Source organism: Dendrobium catenatum, unplaced genomic scaffold, assembly GCF_001605985.2.
Source record: "Dendrobium catenatum unplaced genomic scaffold, ASM160598v2 fragScaff_scaffold_493, whole genome shotgun sequence".
In the NCBI taxonomy this organism is placed as follows: domain Eukaryota; kingdom Viridiplantae; phylum Streptophyta; class Magnoliopsida; order Asparagales; family Orchidaceae; genus Dendrobium; species Dendrobium catenatum.
In genome coordinates, this window is record NW_021318955.1 from 230,030 (window position 1) to 253,597 (window position 23,568).

The 23,568-nt window shown below is 34.4% G+C and overlaps 1 protein-coding gene across 1 annotated transcript; it reads left to right on the plus strand.

Annotated features, from left to right (window-relative positions):
* Positions 1–8,132: 8,132 nt before the first annotated feature.
* On the plus strand, positions 8,133–8,971 carry LOC110108148. Its single transcript, XM_028694500.1, has one exon. The coding sequence runs from the start codon at positions 8,290–8,292 to the stop codon at positions 8,860–8,862; it is 573 nt and encodes a 190-aa protein (XP_028550333.1). The 5' UTR covers positions 8,133–8,289; the 3' UTR covers positions 8,863–8,971.
* The last annotated feature ends 14,597 nt before the right edge of the window (positions 8,972–23,568 follow it).

The following is a 23,568-nucleotide window of genomic DNA, read 5'->3' on the forward strand; positions in this document are numbered from 1 at the left end:
GACTGTATTATTTAATTGAATGTTTAGAAATTCATGTATATTTTATACCACAAAAGATCATAATTATATAAATTTTATTTTCATATGCAAACTAAGTGAAAACTAAAACTTCAATTTTATCTTTCTTTTTTTCTTTTATTTACAAACAAGCAAAATAGCTCTCATGACACTTTCAATGTAAGGTTCTCTTGGCATAAAGAAAAAAAAAAAGAAGAAATTTACAATAATGATTTCATCATTCACAACACTTGTTAGAATAAGAAGGCACTTGTTACATTAAAAATATTGCTAAAAAAATCTCTTTAATGCCTTTGTTTGATAAGGCCTCCAAGAGTCTAACATCAATGATTTATAATAGTTCAAATGTCTTGAAATTAATTAATAAAAGCTTCTTCAAAATGCGGCATCTTCTCGGATCACTGGGGAGCCAATCAGCTTTGTAAGCTGTCTAATTCTTCTTGGCACCCTCCTCCACCCGAGTGGATCAAAGGTAACTTTGATGCTGCCCTTTTAGATTCTAATGAGGCCGGGATTGCCGGAGTTTTTAGAGACAATAAAGGAAGATTCTTATTTGCTTTTGGAATCAAATGTTGGGACATTGGTTTGTTGGAGCTGATGGCTATATGGGCTATGAAATTGTTTCACAATATGTGGAACTTAGAAGCTAAGGGGATTATTGTCGAAGGGGATAATCAGAACGTCATCAATTATCTACAAAGATCTTCGAATAAAGCATCTCACAAGGATGGAGAGATTGAAGATCTGTCTTTCTTGGAGAATTTTGGTATGTGCCTTTTTCATTTCGTTCATAGATATTGTAATCGTTTAGCCGATTTATGTGCTAATTTTGCTTTAGTAGAGGATTTCATTTGGGAGGATCTCTATTGCAATAAGATCCCTCCTAATTTTTTTGCTTTGCTTAAAGATGAGTGTGATAGGTGTTCTATCATTCTCTAGATTGTATATGTTCTCTTCTTTTTAGTTAATTGCCTTTGGCATTTTCAAAATAATAATAATAATAATAATAAATATAGTAAAGGAGGCTCATTGTCTCATGTTTTAGCTTTTAACTATAATACTATGATGAAGTCACAACCTATAATAATTGATTAATGATATAATTACTTATCAAGAAGGCTTCAAAATATGATTGATTGATAGTTTAGTCCTGAATTATCAAAGCCAATTGTTGAACTAATTCAGATTTAAAATTGTAAGTTCATTGCAAGTATGAATTTTTGGCATATTTATACTGGTTTAATTACAATTGTTGTACATAGGAAAATTTTCATTTATTGTTTATAAAATGATTAATTCTATAACATCCTTGTACGGGTCGGCTACATGAATTATTTTTCTCCAATGTGTCCTATTAAGGATTCAAATTCTCCTTTAAACCTAATAAAATATATCATTTCAAATATTTTCTAATCAAATCTTTTTATGTCCATCTCTACCTTTCTTAACGTAGGCTCGATCTCTTAACAGGGTCATCGAAAGGCCAATATTTTATGTGACCAAGCTGTCTAAGGCGACTCTCTCTAATCTTATTTGACATTGTAGCTACTCCAAACTTTTCACGAATATACTTGTTTTGTATTATGTGATGGCAAAAATGTTACGAAAAGTTTGGATTGGTGCAACCTTGCTACCTTTTCTATATTAAGCCTATATTGCTAGTGACTTTGATGGCATCATCTCTATATACTTCATCGTTGAGCCTGTTTTTGGTTGTCATGTATCAATTTCTCTATTTTGTGTTGTCTTACAAATGTAACTTATTTTCTTTCAATTGTTGCTGGTTATCTTTTTTTTTTTTACTAGCAATGTATTTTGACCTTCATATATACCTTAATGTAACATCTTATTAATGAAGATATGTGATATTATTTCATATGTTGGGGATGGAAGTAAAACACCACAATGAAACTAACAAGAAAGTAAAAAAAAATAATAACAAGTGGAAAGTATGAGGACGCCTAGATTTAACGTGGAAACAACCCAAAATAGGTAAAAAAATCACAGAGCCACACCAGACCAAGAAATCCAATACGAAAATGGGCAGAAATAAGTACAGATCTCTCTTCTCTTGCTCATTGCTTCTCTTCTCTCTTACACTATTCACACAGTTCTCCTATTTTAATCACCCACAATACTAGAGAAAGCCAAGTTAAAAACTCCATGGGATGCAACCCTCAAGAAAAAATGAGAAAGAAAACTATCTGGTCTGCCTCGAAACGATGCAACGTCAGTTTTGAGCATTACAACGTTCAAGCCTGTGTCATTATGATGCTACAACGCTCAAACTCATAGTGTTGGTGTACACAGTGCTGCGGTGCTGAATCTAGAGCGTTCCGGTGCTTTTATCTCTGTTGATCAGTGCTTGGGCACTCAGGAACACAGCTCTGGGGTGCTCGTATACACAAAATCGAGAGCCTTTTGCGAACAAAAAAATGATTTGAGGTCCAAGGCAATAGTACAATCGAATTGATCAACACAATTAGATTTCACAAGGAACTAACATCACATTATTTGTTAGTAAAGGAAATAATTTTACGTGGCTTTTCATATATGAATAAAGGATATATTTTATATAAAGATATATTATTTTTATGATATTTTTTATTGATATTATATGGCATGCATTACCATTCACAATAATTAAATTATTGGAAAATAAAAATAAATTATTAGATAAATAATAAAATTATAAGATGATATAATTAAGTTATTACACATTCATAATACTGACTTCTCTATGATTATATTATGAATGTCTAAAAATTTATTCATATTATCTATTAGTTTAATTATATTCATATTATATAATAATTATTAATATTAATGGAGAACATATATGATAAAAATAATCTCATTATGATACAAAATATATTAAAATATTTCATCAGAATTTTTTTTTAAAGCTAGAAAACAAGTTCTCTCAAAGTCTAATTAGGCATAATGGAGCTATTTGTTTAGAAGTATTAGTTGTATATTTAATTGTATTTTTCCTATATTTTTATTTTTGATGTTTGGTTTGATGAAAAAGAAACATAAAATTAAATTTTGAGCACTTTTAAATCCACTCTTTAGCTCAATTTTGAAAAATTGGAAACTCGTCCAAATCCGTCAAATTCCAAAACTTGCATTCGTGAAGACATCTCTTGCTCTTTCTTGCATAACAATGCCTTCATCTTCTTCTCATTGAGAGATTATTCTGTGCGGAGTCCGGACGCATCCGGAGGCCAATCCATTCGGTGACGTGATGCGTCCGGAATATCCTCCTGACGCATCCAGACACCGGACAAAATAATCTATCCTTGTTCCTATTCTCATAGAATCTCCCATTGTGATTTCCTCTTCTCCCGCAAGCTCCCATTGGAGCTTTCTCAAGTCAATGAGCCCAAATCTATCAATTGCAAGCTTCTACATCCGCCAATTACAAACCCCGGTTGATTCCTTCACATACGACCGATCGCAAACCTTCGGCCAACATCTTAGATGCCTTTTTTTTTTGAAGAATTGCATCAAATTGCATTAGGAAACAAAGTAACTAATTACAAGTAATAAAAGGATCACATTCCTCCTTGATTAAGTTCAACAACAAGGACTTAGTTGCCTTATTAAGAAATGCATTTCGTTCAAACTTATTTTACAAGCAATTAAACGCAAAAAATTAAATTTTTATATTTATTTTACATGCAATCAAATATAATTAAATATTTCAAATATATTAATTTTATTTTATATTTTAATTAGAAATCATTATTATTTTGTTATTTATTAGGACCAGTTCAATTCAAATGTTGTAGTAAAAATGGTCCATTTGTCATTTTATCAGTCACACTGACTTGCTCTTGAAAGCGTGGTTTTTTAATTTAATTTATATTTTAAATATAAGTTAATCATTAATTATAGTTTTAATTACCGTTATTAAGTTATAATTATAAATAATATAATTAAAAAGATAACTCAATTATCAAATAACATAACTAATGATTTAATTACTGATTACAATACCGGTTATCTAATTATATATTTAGATGTTATTCTAATTAATATTTGATTACTAACTACATTGATTATTATATTATTAATATTTGATTATTATTTTAAATAACAAATTATTTGATTACTTTTTATGCTAATATTTATTTATTTAAGTATTCTATTACTAATTAATTAGTTTATTATAAATTATATAGCTAATTCTCTAATTAATTATTTATATTTCAAATCATATTAATCAAATTAATTAGATTAATTTCTAATTAAGAAAATAGAATTTTTTTTTTTTTGGAAAACCCACATATGGGGCCTACACATTTCACAAAAGATAATAGTACATGTCCTTATAGGATCAAAAGCTCACTAAACAAATAGTCTCTAAAATAAAACCTAAGAACTAATGATCCAACTAAATACAATCAAACATACATAAAAATAAAGGAATAACACCATCTCGGAATGAAGAACAAAACCCATAATAGAAAAACGAAGCCTCAACACACACAATCAACCATAGCCTTAAAAAAACACATTCAAAACAAAGTGACAACCACCAAGGGGGGAAAACCACACCACCCACACATCCCAACCACAACAACATTCATCCAACCCAGCAACTCCCACACGAAAATCACAGGGTAAACCACCACCAACCCATATAAAGCACAAAAGACAGACTCACAACAACCACAATGGCAGGACACCGTTATTTTTTAGATTTTGCGCTTACCAAGCTTACCAACATGAGAGAAAGAATTATCAACGACTCGACTCACATCAAGCCCATAAACACAAGAAAAGAACCAGCATGCTCATCCCTCATGTTATCATCAACCCCGCAAAGAGAAGCAGGTAACTCGTCAAGCCTTTCAGAATGCCCCAAATAAGTGTCCCCTGATCTAGAGATAAATTTAGCATTCAAAACATTAGGAGAAATCAGTTCGATAGGAACATCAATAAGGGGTTCAATGCCACCAGTACCCACAGGAGAGGGCAGTCAAGCATTATCCATAGGAGAATCAATAGAATTCATATCACTAGATAATTCATTCACCACCATCAAGTTAGCTTGAAAATTTCCCTATCCACCTTAGACCCACCAACCACACTAGCAATAACCAAAGCATTAACACAAGCCCCCACACCATCAAAACCAACTAGGGCCACACCTAGAGATAACTCCAGATTGCCCACAAGAATGTCCACATTAGGACAGACACCACAACTAGATCTATGAATAAAATTTCCATAATTTTCTTGAGCCGAAACAGACACAACCTCTTGCCCCATATCATTAAGCAAAGGTGAATCATCACCAACATTATCGTGAATAGCACAATTAAAATCTTGAGGAACCACCCCATCTGCTACATTAGCAGGAGGATCAATAAGACTATCAATATCCTGCGAAGTAATTTTAGCTGTAGCCCCCACATTCATTGTATTATTATCATGATCACATGTCAAATAAGGATGCAAAATCGGTCATTCAACTTTCGAGTGACCCAAAGCTTTACAGTGAAAACAATAAGATGGAAATTCTTCCATTTTCTCATATTGACTACAACCCATAGTCTCAGAACCCAGCCAAACTTGATTATGATAACATTTAATAACATTTAACTCGATTAGAATACGAGCAACTGAAGGCCTTGTGCCATTAGTGGTAGCATTATCCATTCTTAAGCGACAGCCAAATGGAGACCCCTAACCATGCAAAATGTGTGTGTATGGGGGTGAGGACAAAGATTGGGAAAAGAAACCCAAATAAGAATGGTAGGGGATTCCACATTAACATCAAAACGGGGACTCCACTTGAAAAGCTTCATAAAACAATTATTGACAAAGTAAGAGCGGTGTGAAAACACCCTGCAATAATCAAGTCATTCACTAACTTAATTAACATATTTTTTTGGATTTAGCAAAGTGACAGAGAAATCACCAAGTTGAAGAAAAAATTTTGAATCGCATCGAGAGGCGGACTATGCCCATGAAATTTCTCAACTAGTGAAAATTCAAAGGGGTTGCAAGAGAAACCATTTCCTTATCCAAATCACCAAAGCTGGTAAACTATCATGAGAGGAAATTTTAAGTGGAGGAAACTCTGGAGAGGCCACATTCCGATACAAAACATCCCTAAAAGATCGCGATTCAGACTTCCCATCAAAAAATATGTGGTCAATCAATCGATTCACAGCCATTCATACTGAAAAACTGGTCGAATGAAGAAAATCAGAAGAAAAACCAGCAGGATTTAAAGAAGAAGAAAGAAATTTAACCAGCCAAAGCAACGCCAGAGAGTGGAAGGAGCGGGGAAGAAAGCCCTAGACATCGCATGTATGTATTAGTATTTAATTTCTTCCCAATAGCTTAGGAGGCGGTTAAGGTTTGCTTTTCATCTTCTATTCTATCTTTTTTGTTCTATTTGTTGTTTTGTTTGAGGTTGATTTTGCACAAGTAACTTCCTTAGCTCCTTTTTTTATGTTGTTCTTTCTCCCTTTATGCACTTCTTTGGCCAAATCCCATAAATCCGCCAAACTCTATGATTTAGTAAATATAGGATTTACAACAAAAAGAGGGAAATGGAGGATTTATTCCACCATGAGATTTATCGGCTTCTCAAATCCCATTTGGCAGGATGTCACATAAATATTGTTGCCAAACAGCCCCATAGAGTGAAAATTTTATTTCAATTAAAAGCTAATTTTGTACTTTTAACGTCATAATATTTGTTCTTTTAAAAAAATTAGGAGTATAGTAATATGAATTTAATATAACAGAAGTCAAAACATGACTAACAAATATTTAAAGATTATTGATATATTATAAAAAATCATCTTGGTCGGATACGAATCTTAATGCATATTTGAATATCTCAGTGAAACGAACCAAACACCACCAAGAGTTCTCTAATTAGAGTCCTAAATGTGTCAAATCAAGCACTTGAGGTATAAATGAAGACTTTAGGGCATTAATTGGATATCAAATAATATTTAAATCTTGCATGCTTATAATTGAATTGAGTGTCTTGACAAGACAATTCCATCGACCCCAAGATTGCTTAAATATGACATTATTAAGGTGCTTAAACACTAGAGAAACTATCTCTACTCAATAGAATTAATATGGGTTGCATGTAAAGTGTATTAAAATTTCTCATGTTAATAGGGCTTGCCACTCTTAAAATTCTTTAAATAGGCCCACACTCTCTACATAAAAAGAGAGCTGAAACCTGGACTTGTGCTTGAGATTCAAGAGAGCTCAGAGACTCTAAAAATCTCAGAGCTCCACCCGAGTACCACTATTGGGCCACCATCCAACCGTCATCATCAAGTTGTCGTCTGTTCACCATCAACACACCACCACCAGCTGAGTATAATCCTCCTATCACTATTATCCAACTGTCATCCACAACCACCATAGCCTAGCTACAACTCTATGTCATCCATTGCCTGGCTATGAACCTCCAACCACCATCACTAGACTACAATCCTTTCACCGTCGTCGCCTAACTATGTTCCTCCAACCATCATTACTTGACCATAGTCTTCCAACTTCCGTCACCTAACTTGTCACAACCTAGCCTAATAAAAACCATAGACATAATGAGTCATATTGTGTTAACTTGCAATAAGCCAACCCAACATTAAAGTTTTGGAAAAGTTTTCAATTTTTTTCAAATATAATATAAAAATAAATAATAAACAATGAAGCTACTAATACATTTAGGCCATTTAAGTCAAACTCACACGCACAATGCATACACATAGACTTGAACCCTAGATCTCATAATTTAAAGCCTAAGGTCTCAACCAATAAACCAAAGAGAGATGTGTTACTACAATCTATCACTACAAACTAAAATATGGAACAAAGTAATTTAAATAAGTAACAAATTTCCATTATAATATTCTTAACAAATCATATAAATCATCCTATCTATACTAATCCAAAAATTAAATGACAATATATATATACACACACTAGATTAATAACCCCTAAACACGAACAATTATTACGTCCTCCGATCAGATGCAGAGGAACATTCGGTCGTAGGCAAAATCCCGCCTATACCGAGGTGTACCGAGTTTTTACGGTATATGCGGGATTTTACCTACGACCGAATGTACCTCTGCATTCTTACACCGGATCAAATAAAAGTTCCCTAAACATAATCATCCAAACTCCCAAGATTCCAACCACGTCGTCTTTTCCTTCCTCCGTCCTTTAAAACAATGCTCTCCCCAGCTCTCCCTCCATCCCCTCTCAAGCTTTCATCAGATGCCACCATCGGAACCCCAAATCGCCGCCGCTTCCGCCTCACAGCTGGCGACGGGCTTCGATACTTCTCCCGAATCCTCTGGCTTTCCAATACTCATCGATCTCCGACGCGCGAGCCTAACCAAAGTGCTGGATCGTTATGAATCCTCCATCGGGAACGCAAACCCTAAATCGATTCGCAGCAACTCGAAAACTCTCAAATCGGGCTCGATGCGGATCACTTTGGCCGTCAAACCCGAGAGCCCTATCATCGCCTTACCGAGCAAGATCATCAGCACGACGACGAGCCTTCAGAGCTTTCCGATGAAGTTCTCCGTCGGATTAGGAAGAAAGACGGCGCTTTCGGAGAGAGATCCAGAGTCGCCGAAGGTTTCGTGCTTTGGAAATGTGTTGCTGGAGCGCGAAAGATCGGGGAAGAAAGCGGAGGGGTGTTGGGCAAGTTTGGTTGGGGTTTTGCGGTGCGGTCGGGTAAAGAGAGAAGAAGGTAGTGGGAAGGATTTCGGGAATGATGTGGTACTGATAGAGGCGGCGCCGGCGCCGGCGCCGGCGCCGGTATTGCGAGGTTCCCGATAGACTCGTAAAAGGAGTTGGGGGCTGTTTTGTGGCAAACATACCAACCACATTAAAAATTTTATTGTTTGGTTGGAAGAGAAGTAAAATATCAAGTTATTTAAAATATGTATTTTAGTTAATTTTAATATAATTGAAATTGATTTATTTTGAACAAATTTTAAAAACAAATATTGTGAAGTAATGTCAGCCAAATCAACAAATAGTTGTTGTTCACCTACTATCTATCATCGCTAGTAGGAGCCACTCATCGCCACCAATCAGCATCGTTCATTGCAAGCATTCATCATCATCACTTCCACTCTTCACCATCAATTGTTGACAATAGCCGGCTATCGCTGTTGCTATATGTCCTTTGCCATTGTCGCTATCGTAATCCATCTCGTATCAGCAATTGCTCCACATGGACTATTATTTTGCTCCATATTCTTTACTTCAAACTAATCATAAAACAATAATCTTCTACATTTATAGTGTACTCAATCAAAACATTCAAAAACATTTTTTAGTACTTTTTAATTATCACCATCTCACACATGTTCATTTGCATGCTACCATCAATACTAAATGCAACCTAATTATTAGCCCCACCACCTCCAACTCATCACAGATGACCATGTTCATATGCTAGTCCTCCTTAATATGCCTCCTAAACCCGTATGAGCATGCATCCATGCAATAGGCATTACATAACTTTTTTTTTTTAGACCTTGTAACGATACGATAGCATATTAAGGGAAGGGCAGAGCAACGTCTAGCGGAGCTCAATCGAGTCAGAGTTCTGACTTAGATACAAATGCAAAGCACCTTTTTCTTTGTTTTGGAGTGGGTGTGTACTATTACCACTACGTACCAAATCATCGGGTGGCTCGCCTGAATGCCAAGTCTTCTTCCGCTGCCAAATTGACATCCTCATTGAGCGCCCTTTCCCCTTCTCCGCAAAGTTGAACTTGGTTAAGCCTATTTATTGGACCGTAAGCCCTGATACATAGGGATGTCAATTTTTGACCCGACCCGAAAACTTGACCAGAACCCAACCCGAAAAATCCGGGTTCGGGTCAACCCGTGAAAGAAATGGGTCAGGTTCGGGTCTAATTTTTGGACCCATTTGTATTTCAGGTCGGGTTTGGGTCAACCCGTCAACCCGCAGGTCGACCCGAATAACCCGCAAAGCTTGTAATGATAAATGGTGTTAATATAATGAGCCGCGAGTTCGACGGTTCGAGGCATCGAGATTTCAGTCTTCCCATTTTACGATTTCATTACTCCTCGCTCTGGCACTCTAGGGTAGAGCCATGGAGGTGCTGGAGGTTTCTTCACTTCTTGATAAGTTGATATCTTCTTCTGATCCTCTGGAGTCTCGACCTCTCGACTCTGGTGAATCTGAATCATCTGGCTTTTAAATTCTTCCTTGAATCATCTTCCTTTCTCTGTTTCTCGATTGCGACTTGCAACAGTTGGTAATATCTTGAATAACTAAATGGGTCGGGTTGATCAGGTCAACCCATTTACGCTCGGGTCAGTGCGGGTTGGACCCGAACCTGACCCCGATACCTGAATTGACACCTCTACTGATACACATGAGCATTGGTAACACCTTAAGTCTAACAAGAGGTACATATTGATTAAGGATAGGGTTTAGCATATTTTATATTGTTGGTCTACCTATATGCATCTTGGGAAGCCTCGAGGATTCCTAGAAAAGCACAAAATAAGTAAAAATGACTTAGTAACTATTAGAGTATGGGAATCTCACTTCATATTAGCAACTTAATTTCATACACTAAGCATAGGAGTGGATATTAAATATAAATTTATTTAAATATTCTTATTGATATATATTTTATTATTTTTATAAGTAATTTTACAAAATGAGAAGTTGATAGAAACTGCTATGATGGAGTTGTAGATGTTCACTCAATAAAGAAAGAGAATTAATTTGGTTAAAATAGGTCTCAATGAGTTTATGTAAATATAAATATTTCATAGTTAAAATATTATTATTTGAATGTTTTATATTATTTTTTAAGGACTAGTATATGCACCATAAAAGATTGGGAATTCATAGTTTTATGCGAGAAGGGTCTTCAGGTGGATTGCCAAAATAATTATACTGTAATTGTGGAATCTTGAATTATGAGGGCATAAAACAGAAAAATAATTATGAATTAGACTTTCAAGACTTATATTATGTTGACCAATACTATCATATAAATTAGACTTTCAAGACTAGCGAGTTAATTTATTTAAGTATACATGTTTTATGAGTTTTTTTTTTAGATCTTCAGTGGATTGTTTTCACAAAAAATGAGGTATTTTCTTGTAGTCGAAGACACCCATTTCATAATAAAAATTTCTTAGGGGACATTTGATTTACTAAAAAAGAAATACATAGTGAAAAGGTGAGATGAGACATTATACATGTTAAAATGCTTTTTCTACTTGAGATGCTATGAGTTGAGAGTCAATATGAATCATTACATTTTGAACACTGTGATCTATCGCAATGCTTAGCCCATCTACGAGAGCTTCATACTCAGTGATCATGTTAGTTATAACAAACTTTAAGTGAAGTCCAAATTATAAAGTGTCAAATTTGAGAGAGATAAGTAGAATCCATGCCCTAGCACCAAATTTTTTAGATGCTCCATTGACATACAATATTTAATGGGGGGATAAAGAGAAAGGAGATAACTTGATTATATATTTAATGGGGAGATAAAAAGGACGGAGATTATTTGATTGAATCAAGAATTATGCTTTCTTCTAAAAAGTTAGCAAATTCTTGTGATGGTGGTGGGTATCCTTTTGATGAGGTTAAAATATAGTGAAATCTATGGATCTTTAGTCTTGTTACTTTTGGAGTTTATGATGAAATGATAATGGGTTTAAAGAGGTATACTAGTAGAAATACCAATACTAGTCCAACTTGGGCTAATTTAGAATATAACTTTAGGGAGTGGCTTTTATGTTGAATAAATAACTAAAAATGATGGTGGAAGGTTGGTAGGATATAAATTATGATATGAAGTTGATGATAAATTTGGTGAAGTTTAAGAGAATGTCAAGGAATAAGACTAAATTTGAGTGCTCCCTAGTTGGGTCGAGAGCTATATGAAAGTAGAATTATTTTAAGGTTTTGATTACTTATTTATTAATCTTAGAGGATTCTTATAAAGTGGAAAAAGAGATTTTAGCGTCTATTTAGGAGGGGTAACAAGTAAAACAAGTAGCTTAAAAAAATCAAGATACTACTTAATATTGACAAATTACTTGAAGTCAACAAGCACCAAATAAACGAAGAGCACTCCACCGGAATATTTCATTCATCAATAAGGACTATAAATCATTTAAGCCCATATTTATAGGAGTCATAATACTCATAGGCAATCACGTTTAGAGGGAAAACATGGAGGGAAAAAGGAAGAGAAAATGGGGTAGGTTGTCATTAATAAGAAAGAGTTCCAACCGCCTATTTTTAATACAACAACAATAACAAGCCTTTATCCCACTATGTGGGGTCGGCTACATGAATCATTTTTCTCCATTATGTCCTATTAAGAGTAAAATTTTCATCTAAATCTAATAAAGAAATGTCATTTATAATACTTTCTAACCAAGTCTGTTTAGGTCTACCTCCACCTTTCTTAACATAAGGCAAATCTAATACATCTACTTTTCTAACCGAGTCATCGGAAGGCCACGATTTTAAGTGACCAAACCATCTAAGGTGACTCTCTCTAATCTTATCTTCCATTGGAGCAACTCCAACCTTTTCATATATATGCTCATTTCGTATCATGTCTCTAAGAGTAAATCCACTCATCCACCTGAGCATCCTCATCTCTGCAACACTTAACTTAATATTATGCTTCTCTTTTAATGGCCAACATTATGCACTATAAAGCATTGCATGTCTCACTACCATCTTATATAATTTTATCTTAAGTTTGAGAGGGGCTTTTCTATCACACAACAAACCTGATACATTCATCCACTTCAATCATCCAACTTGAATTCTACTAATAATATCTCTATCTATTTCACCATCACTCTGAATAATGGATTCAAGATATCTAAAATGTGTACTCTTATTAATGACTTGATCAACCAAAGTCAAAAGCCTCCACTAAATCTATTATTGTTAAAATTACACTCCATATATATAGTTTTAGATCTACTAAAATGAAAGTTTTTAGACTCTAAGGTTGACTTCCATAATTCAAGTATATCTTCAACTCCCTCTCTAATTTTACCAACAAGAAGAATATCATCAACAAAATGCATACACCAAGGTACAACCACTTGCAAATGTTTGGTGATAACATCCATGACTAAAGAAAAAAGATATGGGCTTGAGGCTGATCCTTGATTTAAACCAACTAAAATAGGAAAATACTTGGTCAAACTACCTTTTGTTTAAACACAAGTAACAACTCCAACATACGTATCCTTATGAATTGAATTTAAGCATTATTAACCCCTTTCCTATATAGAACTCTCCATAGCACTTCTCTTGGCACTTTATAATATGTTTTCTCTAAATCAATAAAAATCATATGCAGATCCTCCTTATTCTCTTTATACTTCTCCATCAAACCTCTCAATAAATGTATAGCTTCCATAATAGACTTACTTGTCATGAATCCAAATTGTTTGTGAGAAACATTAGCATCATGCCATAAACTATGCTCCTTAACTCTCTGCCATAGTTTTAAAGTATGACACATTAACTTAATTACTCTATAATTCACACAATCTTGTGCATCACCTTTATTCTTAAAATATGAATTAACACACTCATTCTTCACTTATCTGGCATATTTTTAGTCTTCAAAATAATATTAAAAAGTTTAGTAAGCCAAGAAATTATTTCATCTCCTATGTATTTCCATACCTTTATTGGAATATCTTCAGGTCCAACAGACTATTTTTAATATTTTATTCATATCATGGTTTTCCATATAAGTTTATATATAAAAAATAAAATATAATTAGTTTTTATCATTGGATATTTTCCTTAATCTTTTATTGGATTTTGATATTAGTTTTTATAATTAGTTTTTAGCTTGATTATATTCATTCACGTAATGTGCTACATCAACTTGTGCTTTGATATTTGGCTTGGACAACAAATGAATATTAATTCTCTTAACTCCATTGATCACTTAATTAATATGTTGGATGCTTCTAATTTTTTAGTTATGTCATAGGTTAAAATTGGGCATAGGCGCCAATAGTTTGGGCCAAAAAATATAGGCCTATCTTTCTTATTGTGAATACTAATGCCAAGATAATTTTATCTACCAAAAAATATCTCCCTACTACCCCTACTATGTTAGATATGACCTTATTGATATAATAGATATGGTGTTGTCATCATTCTCTTCTCTTATAAGCACCAAGCTTATTATATGTGGAGAAGCGATATCATATAAATAGAGAGTCCGCCCACTCGCAAAGTGCTAACCTCTTTATATGAACACTAAGGATGATATTTATAATATTAGAAAATAAGTAAAATAACACCACGATCTTGGCTTGGTGACAATGTGGTGCTAGTGGACTGCCATGTCGATTCACCACTCATTGTATTGATTAACTGGTTCAATTGTCTCCCACTACGTGCTTGATATGCAGCTGCGACACTTCCTTGATAGTGCCTTAGAGCTAAGCTCTCCATCAAATTTTTTGTGGCCTCTCCGCTATAGTGTTGAACTGGTGTTGTTGGGAAAAAATATGACACTGCGGCATTGGTTCATTTTTTTATGATTTTTAATATGTTTACCATACAAAATCATAAAGATTAAAAGCATAATAATCATAATATATGCAATTTAGACTTAACAATTTTTCTCATATCAAAAGACACCAGAAAAAAACTCAATTATACTCCCAAAATTTAATGTGATTTAGAGAAAGATATTTGAAAGTACTCTTTATAGGATTCTCTCTCATTTTAGAGAAACACTAAAAAATCAGAGAAATTCTTGATGGTTCTATGATTGGGGATAAATTATTTGACAAAAAAATTGAGTAAGATGGGCAAAATTATGGATACTAATATTATAAAGTGAGTAAACTATGTGCATGCTTGACCTATTAAGATAGTAATAAAGTTTGGCACCTCTAAGTTCAGCATGTGGTTCTACCCATTTTGACCCTATTTGGAAAAATCCATTCAAACAAGAGAGAGAAGAGAGATATACTATCACAACATGATTCTGACCATTTCTCGACTACTTGTTCCCGATGTCTCTGAGGCGCGCTAGGGCATCACACTAGCTTCCTTGTGCCGTCATCAGAGCGCCTGAAGATGCTTCCTCTGACGATCACATGCCAAGGGGAATTTTCTTTCCTTGCTTTTCTTCTTTTTGGTGGTTTCCTCTGCTGGTATGGATGTCAACCGACATTTTGATTCGAGTTTTTTTTGGATGTATCGGCTATGTCTCATTCGTTCGTAGAAGCTTTATCTGTGTCTACTTCTTCTGGTAGATTTTCTGATCTTAAAAATACATGTTTTTGTGGTTTTCCTGCGTTGTTGGTTTTGGAGGAGAAATTTTTTGCCCTAGCAGAACCTTTTAAGTTCTCTTTAGTTGGTTTTTTCCCCTTCTCATCATCCTAATCTTACTTCGATTAGGAAATTTTTCTTCAATCTTAAGTTCAATGGTGGTTTTTTTGTTACTTTGCTGGATCAATCTCATGCGCTCATTAAGCTGGAGAATGATCTTGACTATAGTAGGTTTTTTTAATAGATTGTATATGGTGTATAATTGCTTCATGAAGTTGACCAAATGATCTCCTTCAAATGAGATTGGTGTTGAATCACCTATTGTCTTGATCTGGATTTCCTTCCCTAACTTGCGAGCTCATTTTTTCTCCCATCGTATCATTCATGTCTTGGGACTTCTATTTGGTAGACCACTGAAAGTGGATAATATGATTGCTTTGGGCTCTCGACGGTCTGTGGCCCAGGTTCTAGCGGAGATCGATATTACCCAAAAATACATGGATAAAATATGGCTCGGTCCGATGAAATTATGGCATTTTCAACAAGTTGTTATGGAGGATTTTCCTCTTTTTATGCCAAATGCAAATGTTTAGGGCATTCAAGTGATTCTTGTCGTCCTCCTTTTGATAATGTCACTGTTGTTGCTCCTTCTAAATTGATGCTTCCTAAACCTATTTTAGGGGCTATTGAGGAGAATGGCCTTTATTTAGGGGGTGGGGTAAGTGATCCTATCAATCCTATCCCTGATATGGCTGGACCGTTTGTTGATGAATTGCCTCTTAGGAATCATTGTGAAACCAATGTGGGTGGTGTGGATGCTTCTCATGTTCCCCTTCCTTTTGCTTCTAATTGTGTTGAAGTTGATAGTACTAATGGTGATTGCTTAATTTCTAATCCTATTACTTGTGTTGTGGAGGGTCCTTGTGCGATTGTCTCTGGTTTGGGTGGTACGGGTGATTTGGTGACCAATCTTTCTAGCCCCACCCTGGCAGCTCCTATTTGTGCTGCTATGGCTTGTTCCATTAGTACCCTGGTCTCTAATGTTGATGGTGGAACGACGGTTTGTGGTATCCTTGAGGCGAAACTAATGTGAAACTCAAAATATTCAAGTAAAAATGTCAACCTCGGTACACTGAAAAAAAACTCGGTACAGGCGCTTTTTTTCCTAAAACCGAACCTTCCTCTGCGTACGTTCACTGGATAGAATAAAAGTTCCTAGAAACTTTGCAGAATTTCTTGTCGCAGAAGGTGGAGGAGTTCCGGATCTGTGCAGGAATTACTGTAGCCAATTCACTACAGTACCCGCAGTACTGTAGCACAACAAATTTCTATGTGGTGCAGTTAGTAGTCGAGTGCATATAGTGGAAATTTTCTAAAAAGATTTAGAGGAGTATTCAGCACTTTCTAGGTCGTAAAGGTTGAAGGTAATTTTGGGAAATTATAGCAATGATATGAAATTGATTAACTGATTTCATGTAATGCATTGGTTTATTATGAGAGTGCAATTTAATTGAGGAATCAGTACTTTTGTGTAGAATTGTTAGGTAATCAAGAATTAACAAAGGTGAAAAAGTTGAGTAGAGGAAGAGAAATAAAAGGAAGAAATTGAGGGAAGACGAAAGAGGTAAGTAAATTGTTAGTATGATAATGTGTGTAGTTGTCTTACAGATTTTTATAAAGTTGATAATAGTTCCTAAAGCAAGTATATCAATTATATTTTTAGGATTCATTGATTATATACGGAAGGGAGGTTTTGAAGTTACTTATAATCGTAGAAAAAGGCGTAGTAGGGAATTGGAGGGGACGTCTCGGCAAGAAGGTAAGTAATGCATTCATATTCGATTATAACGACTTTTGATTATAATCAACAAGGTTAATTTTGAACGCATTAAAGTGAAAGGTTCTTAAACTTGTTTAATATACATATATAAATGATTTTTCATTTAAGTTTTTAAGTATGCATGACCGGATGAATAATTTAATCAGGTAAGGGTAAAATAAGGTTTTGTATGTTAATCTAAATATTTTTCTATTTGATATTGTTTTGGAAAGATATAAATTTCCTTGTATATAGTATGCAATTTTAATTGTTTACAGATTAGAACATAAATGATTATGACGCATGCATCAAAATAAGTATGAGTTATGATTATGTAAAGAATATTGAATATCAATTTAAAGTAAAATTTGACTACAGATGATGTATGACTTATAAGTGTAGTCGGGATAAAAAGATTATCAAACATGAGACTATATTATAAGCGGAGTAAAAGAGATCCCAAAGAAATGCGACCTGCATAGTGGGTGGGACAAAAGGGACCACAAATAAATGAAACCTGCATAGTAGGTAGGGAAAAATAGACCCCTAAAGAGATAAAATAAACCTTTATGTAATTCAATTGTGATAATGCCAGGTTTTTCTGGGCTCCATTTAATATGTTTATGAAAGAGTATCCAAATCTTTTAATGAGTACAATTAATATTCAATATGGATTTAAGAGTAAGTAAAGGTTAATGTTAAATGAAATTTTATGAAATTTTTTATAGTAGTTTATCTTTATTTATGTTTTAAATGATCTAAATTTTATAATCATGCAAGTTAAATATCTTTTAAAGTTGCATAGCTTATTGAGCCTCAAAGCTCACCAGTATTTTCTTACTAGCTATTGTTATAGGAAAGTGAAAGGAGAAGATAGATGCAAGTAAATTTATGCTAGTATTTCTTCATTTCAGGTTAAAGTTATATTTGTTAGTGAGTCTACTTTTGGAGGTATGAAAATATTTCAGTCTTATATTAGTTGGTTTGTTGTAGTAGCTCTATAAGTTTATATTTGAAGTAACTTGAATTTTAGATGTTTATATGTATTTAGTTAATGATATGTTATTAGAATTTTATAAATTATATATTGAAGGAAATGTATGTTAATGTTTAATGATGTAGAAATGGAGGTTATGCTAGTGATACCTAATAGTACTATTAAGTGATCCTGTGGGGTGTTATAGCTAATGCGCCTATTGATCCTGTCTGTTTGTCTATGAATGCTACTAATTATTGCATTAATCTTATAGCTAGTCCTACTTGTGCTGATGTTGTGGAAATGTCAGGTGATAATTCTGTCTCTTTAGTTGCTGGGGGTGATGAAACCTTAGCTGAGATGGATGATGCCGGAGTAATGGTGCCTCTGGTTAATATGCCCATATATGTTATCTCGAATGTTGATATGTTAGCTCATCTTTCTAGAGATAATGTTGTGAGGCTATATGATTGATTATATAATGACAAGTCTTTTGCAGGAGGGGAGGAAATTATTGAGAGCGATTTGGATGCTCGGGACAGCTTTGATTTAAGCCTTCTTCAAATTGCGGAAGTTGGCTTGTTCAAAAATAATGTTAAACATAGAAAATATAAATCCAAAAAGAAATGATTTTCCTTTTTGGAAGTTTTGAGTTGTGGTGATTTGTTTTATTTCGCCTTTGGTTGCCTTTGTTGCGAGGGTTTGGAACAGGACTATGATGAAGTAGTTCTAATGCACACACCTCGGATGGTCAGGGCTTGGTTGGTAACCTTTATGGCTCTTCCCCTTCAGTTTTAGTGATTTGATTATATTTCGGCTTGGATTTTTGGATGTTACCCTTTTACCTCCTTGGATGGCCCCTCCCTGGCAACTAGGTATCAGTCGAAGTTCTATTAGTTTTGGGTTGATTACTCTTTCCATCATATTACTATTGACATGTTATCTTTTTAATTATCTCTTATTGTAATTCACTATATGTGGCCTTTTTGTAGTCTTGTGGTGTAACTTCTTCTCTTAATGAATTTTATTTTGGATTAAAAGAGAGAGAGAGAGAGAGAGAGGAGAGAGAGAGAGAGAGGAGAGAGAAGAGAGAGAAGAGAGAGAGAAGAGAGAGGTTGGAGAGGGAAAATGATTTTTGAGCTGCTTCAGACAATTTTTAGATGTCGGGTCAGTTGGAAAAGTTATCCACATCAATGTTTGTCACATTATGTCTTTTTCAATTTTCAAAAATATGCAAATTTTATCAAATTTTTTTATTAATGGGATTTGCCTGTCATAAATCAACATGATAGGATTCATGTTGGGTTGGGTTGTGACATAAAGTCTTATCAAAGAAGTGTATCAAAAGCTTGTTAGATATGCATAATGGTCATGTAGTGAGCAATGTGCTTATAGGGATCAAATGATCTATCATATGTATCAATAGGAGGTAACTTAAGCCACATTAGAATGAGATACTAGAGAATTTCATCTATTCAAGGGGAAGATGCTTGGAAACTATATTGATGAGGAAGTTGATTCCTATCCCCATAGAAAATTCCTCTTGAATAAAACACTGTAGTTTATCTCATATAATATTATGAAGAGTATCCATAAGTCAAGATCATATTAAGCCCACTGACTAATATAGTGTTTTATGTTGATTGAGTAGCACAAGAATGACGGTTTGAACTAACAATAGCATCAAGTTATTGGTTAGGATGTTGTAGAGAAGAACTTTAGTATGACGATGATAGTATAATTCAAAAGTATTTTATAATTTTTATCTCTATTATAGTGTTGATTCGATGGTTGGTGAGTCCCATCATGATGTGATGGTGTTCTTTGGTGGCAAGCCTCCTCCAATAGTTAAATGATTTGGACTTGTTTTTCCTCCATGCTATGCATATATTCATCCAAAGATACATCTCAATGACCTACACTTGGTTGATTACGACGCTCATAATTGTTAGATATACTTCTAATTTGATGAGTGTTGGAGTGAGAAAATCCACTATTAATAGTATTACTCATACTAACCATTGTATTGCTAGGATATTGGGATATAATTCTCATATATAGTGTCAAACTATTATAAGATAGAATATTTGTGGTGTTAGAGTGTTTATTATCTTAGCTTTTACAAAGAATTAACATACAAAGAGATAGAGATTATAAGTCACTATAATTTTTTACATAAAAAATGTTAAAAATCATAGGGTCTGACCAAGTTGAAATAATCCTCTATATAATTGAAGAGATAAAAATCTACTCTTTCAAGGAGGATGAGATTATACATATTTATGACTTAATCCTATAATATATTGGGAGTCCACAATTAGACAATGAAAATTAGATGATAGGTATTACAGTTGCTGATGGTGGTTGTCAATGACAATTGTCAGGAATGGTGGTCGCCAATGATAATCGTCGAGCAAGGAAATATAATTCCTTATATCTCTCAATTTTAGAACCATGTTCATATAGAAAATAGAATCATATTTATATCCTTTTTTTTAGAATTTTAGAGGGCTATTTTGATAAATTTAGCTTAAATCTACAACACTCTACCGAATAGCTCATAAAATAAATAATTAAAAAGTGATTTTGCAAACAAATTTATTAAAATTATAATAGTAGTAAGAAAAAAAAATGTTGAACTTTTTATTAAGAAAAAAAAGAGTATAATCTCACATAGAACTTCAAAATATAGTAATTACATAATTAAAATTAATCAAATATAGGAAAAAGAAGTTTGAAAAAAAAAAGGAATCTAGAAGAAATATTTTTGATAAGTATGCCTCTTATGTAATTTGTTTCTTCTCATTGAATTCTTCTCTAGGAGAATATTGAAAGGAACTTCATTAATAAAATAAAATAATTTTATAGAAGCCATTTTTGCATGGTTTGATTTCTTCAAATGATAATTTATTTTATAGGGCTTGAGTGAGATTGGATGTCTGAAGATTCCATAATAAAGGACGAAATAGTGAGAAAAAATTTATAAATATTTTGATGTAAAAGGCATTAGAATGGGTTTCAAAATTCTTAAATTTACACTGAAATTAATACAATTCAGATATTATATATGATACGTCATAAAAAAATTATCTTGATCGAGCACGAATCTCGATGCAAAATCAAGTTGGAAACTTCCAAAATTAAAATTGGGACCATCCGAACTCCAATTTCAGCATACTTACATTCGAACTGAGCATCTCAAGAATATGAACCCAACGACACCAAACCCAACACAATCCGAGCCCAAATGGGTCCAAATCAAGGGCTAGAAGCATTATTGGAAGGTTCAAACCACAATCTGGATTACCAAATAGTTTTCAAACATAACGTGCTTATAGTCGAATCGAGCGGCTCGACGAGACGAATCCAACGAGCCCAAGATCACCAAATTCCGGCATCACTAAGACATTAAAATGTCCATCAAATTGTCCATGATCAAGAGATTCAACATCGGCCGTCCATCCAATCACTCCCCATTTGCCCTTGATCTCCCATCTATTTATGAGTCATGCCACTCTAAAAATCTATAAATAGAGCCCCCTTTTCTCTTGAAAGGTGACCGCAAGCTAAAGAATTCAAGAGAGAGATCGAAGATCGCTCTTGCCTTCTTGCTCCTCGACCACCGCCTGAGTTCCGCCAGATCACCGCATGACGTCGTTGCTCCACCAGACCACCGCTTAAGGGACTGAGCTCCGCCAAACCACCACCTGAGGGTCTGAGCTCCGCCGAACCGCCATCTAAGGGCCTGAGTCTCGCTAGACCACAACCTGAGGGCCTAAACTTCGTCGGACCATCACCGAGGGCCTGAACTTCACTGGACCACCACTTAAGGGCCTGAGTTCTGCTAGAGCACTACCTAAGGGCATGAGTCTCGCCGGACCACCACCTAAGGGCCTGAACTTTGTCGGATCACCACCTAAGGGCCTGAACTTTGTCGGATCACCACCTAAGGGCCTGAGCCTCATCGGACCACCACTGATGGCTTGAACTCCGCTGAACAACCACCTGAGGCCTTGAGCTCCGCCAAACCACCACCTGAGGGCCTGAACTCCGCCGGACCACCACCTAAGGGTCTGAACTCCGCCGGACCATCAACTAATGCCAGAGTTCCGCCAAGTCACTGCTGGACTACTAAATGATGCCCGAACTTCCAAGTGACGCCAAATTTGACACTAGACTTCGACAATACGATTGACATCTGTCATCTGACCGCCCTCAAGGACGAGTAAGCCCACTGTACTCAATTAAAATTCTAGTATAATATTTTCAACTAGGCCATGCCATGTGATTTTTTCATTTACATGATTTTCCACGTAAAAATCTTGTGTTATCTATGTGTGAGCTGGATATCCGTGCAACGCTAAGATGTAGAATTAGAATTCTATCGCCGTGTATATTCTAGCCCCCAACAATATACAACACTTTTCTCTGCATAAATCAAAAGGTTTTGAATAGGGGTGTCAAGATAAGTCAATGAGTTAAATTGGGGTTAATCCCAAAATTTATCCGACTCAGAATTCGATCAACCTAAACCCATCCTGTTTAATAAACGTGTTAAAAATGTGGACCCCAATCTGACCCACTAGCAACCCAAATCCAATTTGATAAATCATTAAAATTAAAAAATATATTTTTTTTAAAAAATTGTAAACTAAAGATTTTAGGTTAATTGATTAAAAAAAACAAAAAACATTATACCAACAAATAAAAAAAATTAAAGAAAAAAATGAAATAAGTATTTTTCAAGTAAAAATTGAGTTGGCGAGTCAACCGAAACCCTACTTATTTAACAACTGAGTCAAAGTTCACGCCTGAGCCCAACCCATTTATTAAACGAGTCAATCCAAACCAAATTTTTCGAATTTGGGTAGAGTCATTTATTAATTCCCTAAGTTTGAATCACATTGTGATGTATTTTTTATTGGATATCTTCATATAAATTTTTTCTCAATCTCAAAATAACATTCTGGGATTTGAATCCAAATTTTATGTGGAAATTTTATTTTATTTTGCCATGGCCAGCTTTGCAATGTAATTTGGGCATGTTGGATGTGGTCAATTCCAAGTTTTGGGTCAGGATAGTAATGCCCAAACTCAATTGTTTATCTGACTGTGGACCAAGTGGATTCAGGATCATGATAGATCTAATAACAATAATAACAAATTATATATAAAAATTTACATGCAGATGAACTTCAAAATTGTTCAATTTAAATTGAGATTAAGGCTTCATTTGGGAAGTTTTTTTTTTTATTTTTTAAAACAAATTTTTAATATAAAAAAAAATTTAAAATAATTTTTTTTTACCAAAAAGCTGCTTTAAAAAATAATAAAAAAGCTTCCCAAATAAAGCCTAAGAATTTATTTGAAATAGCTGCAACTTTTTGTAAATGTAATTGCAAA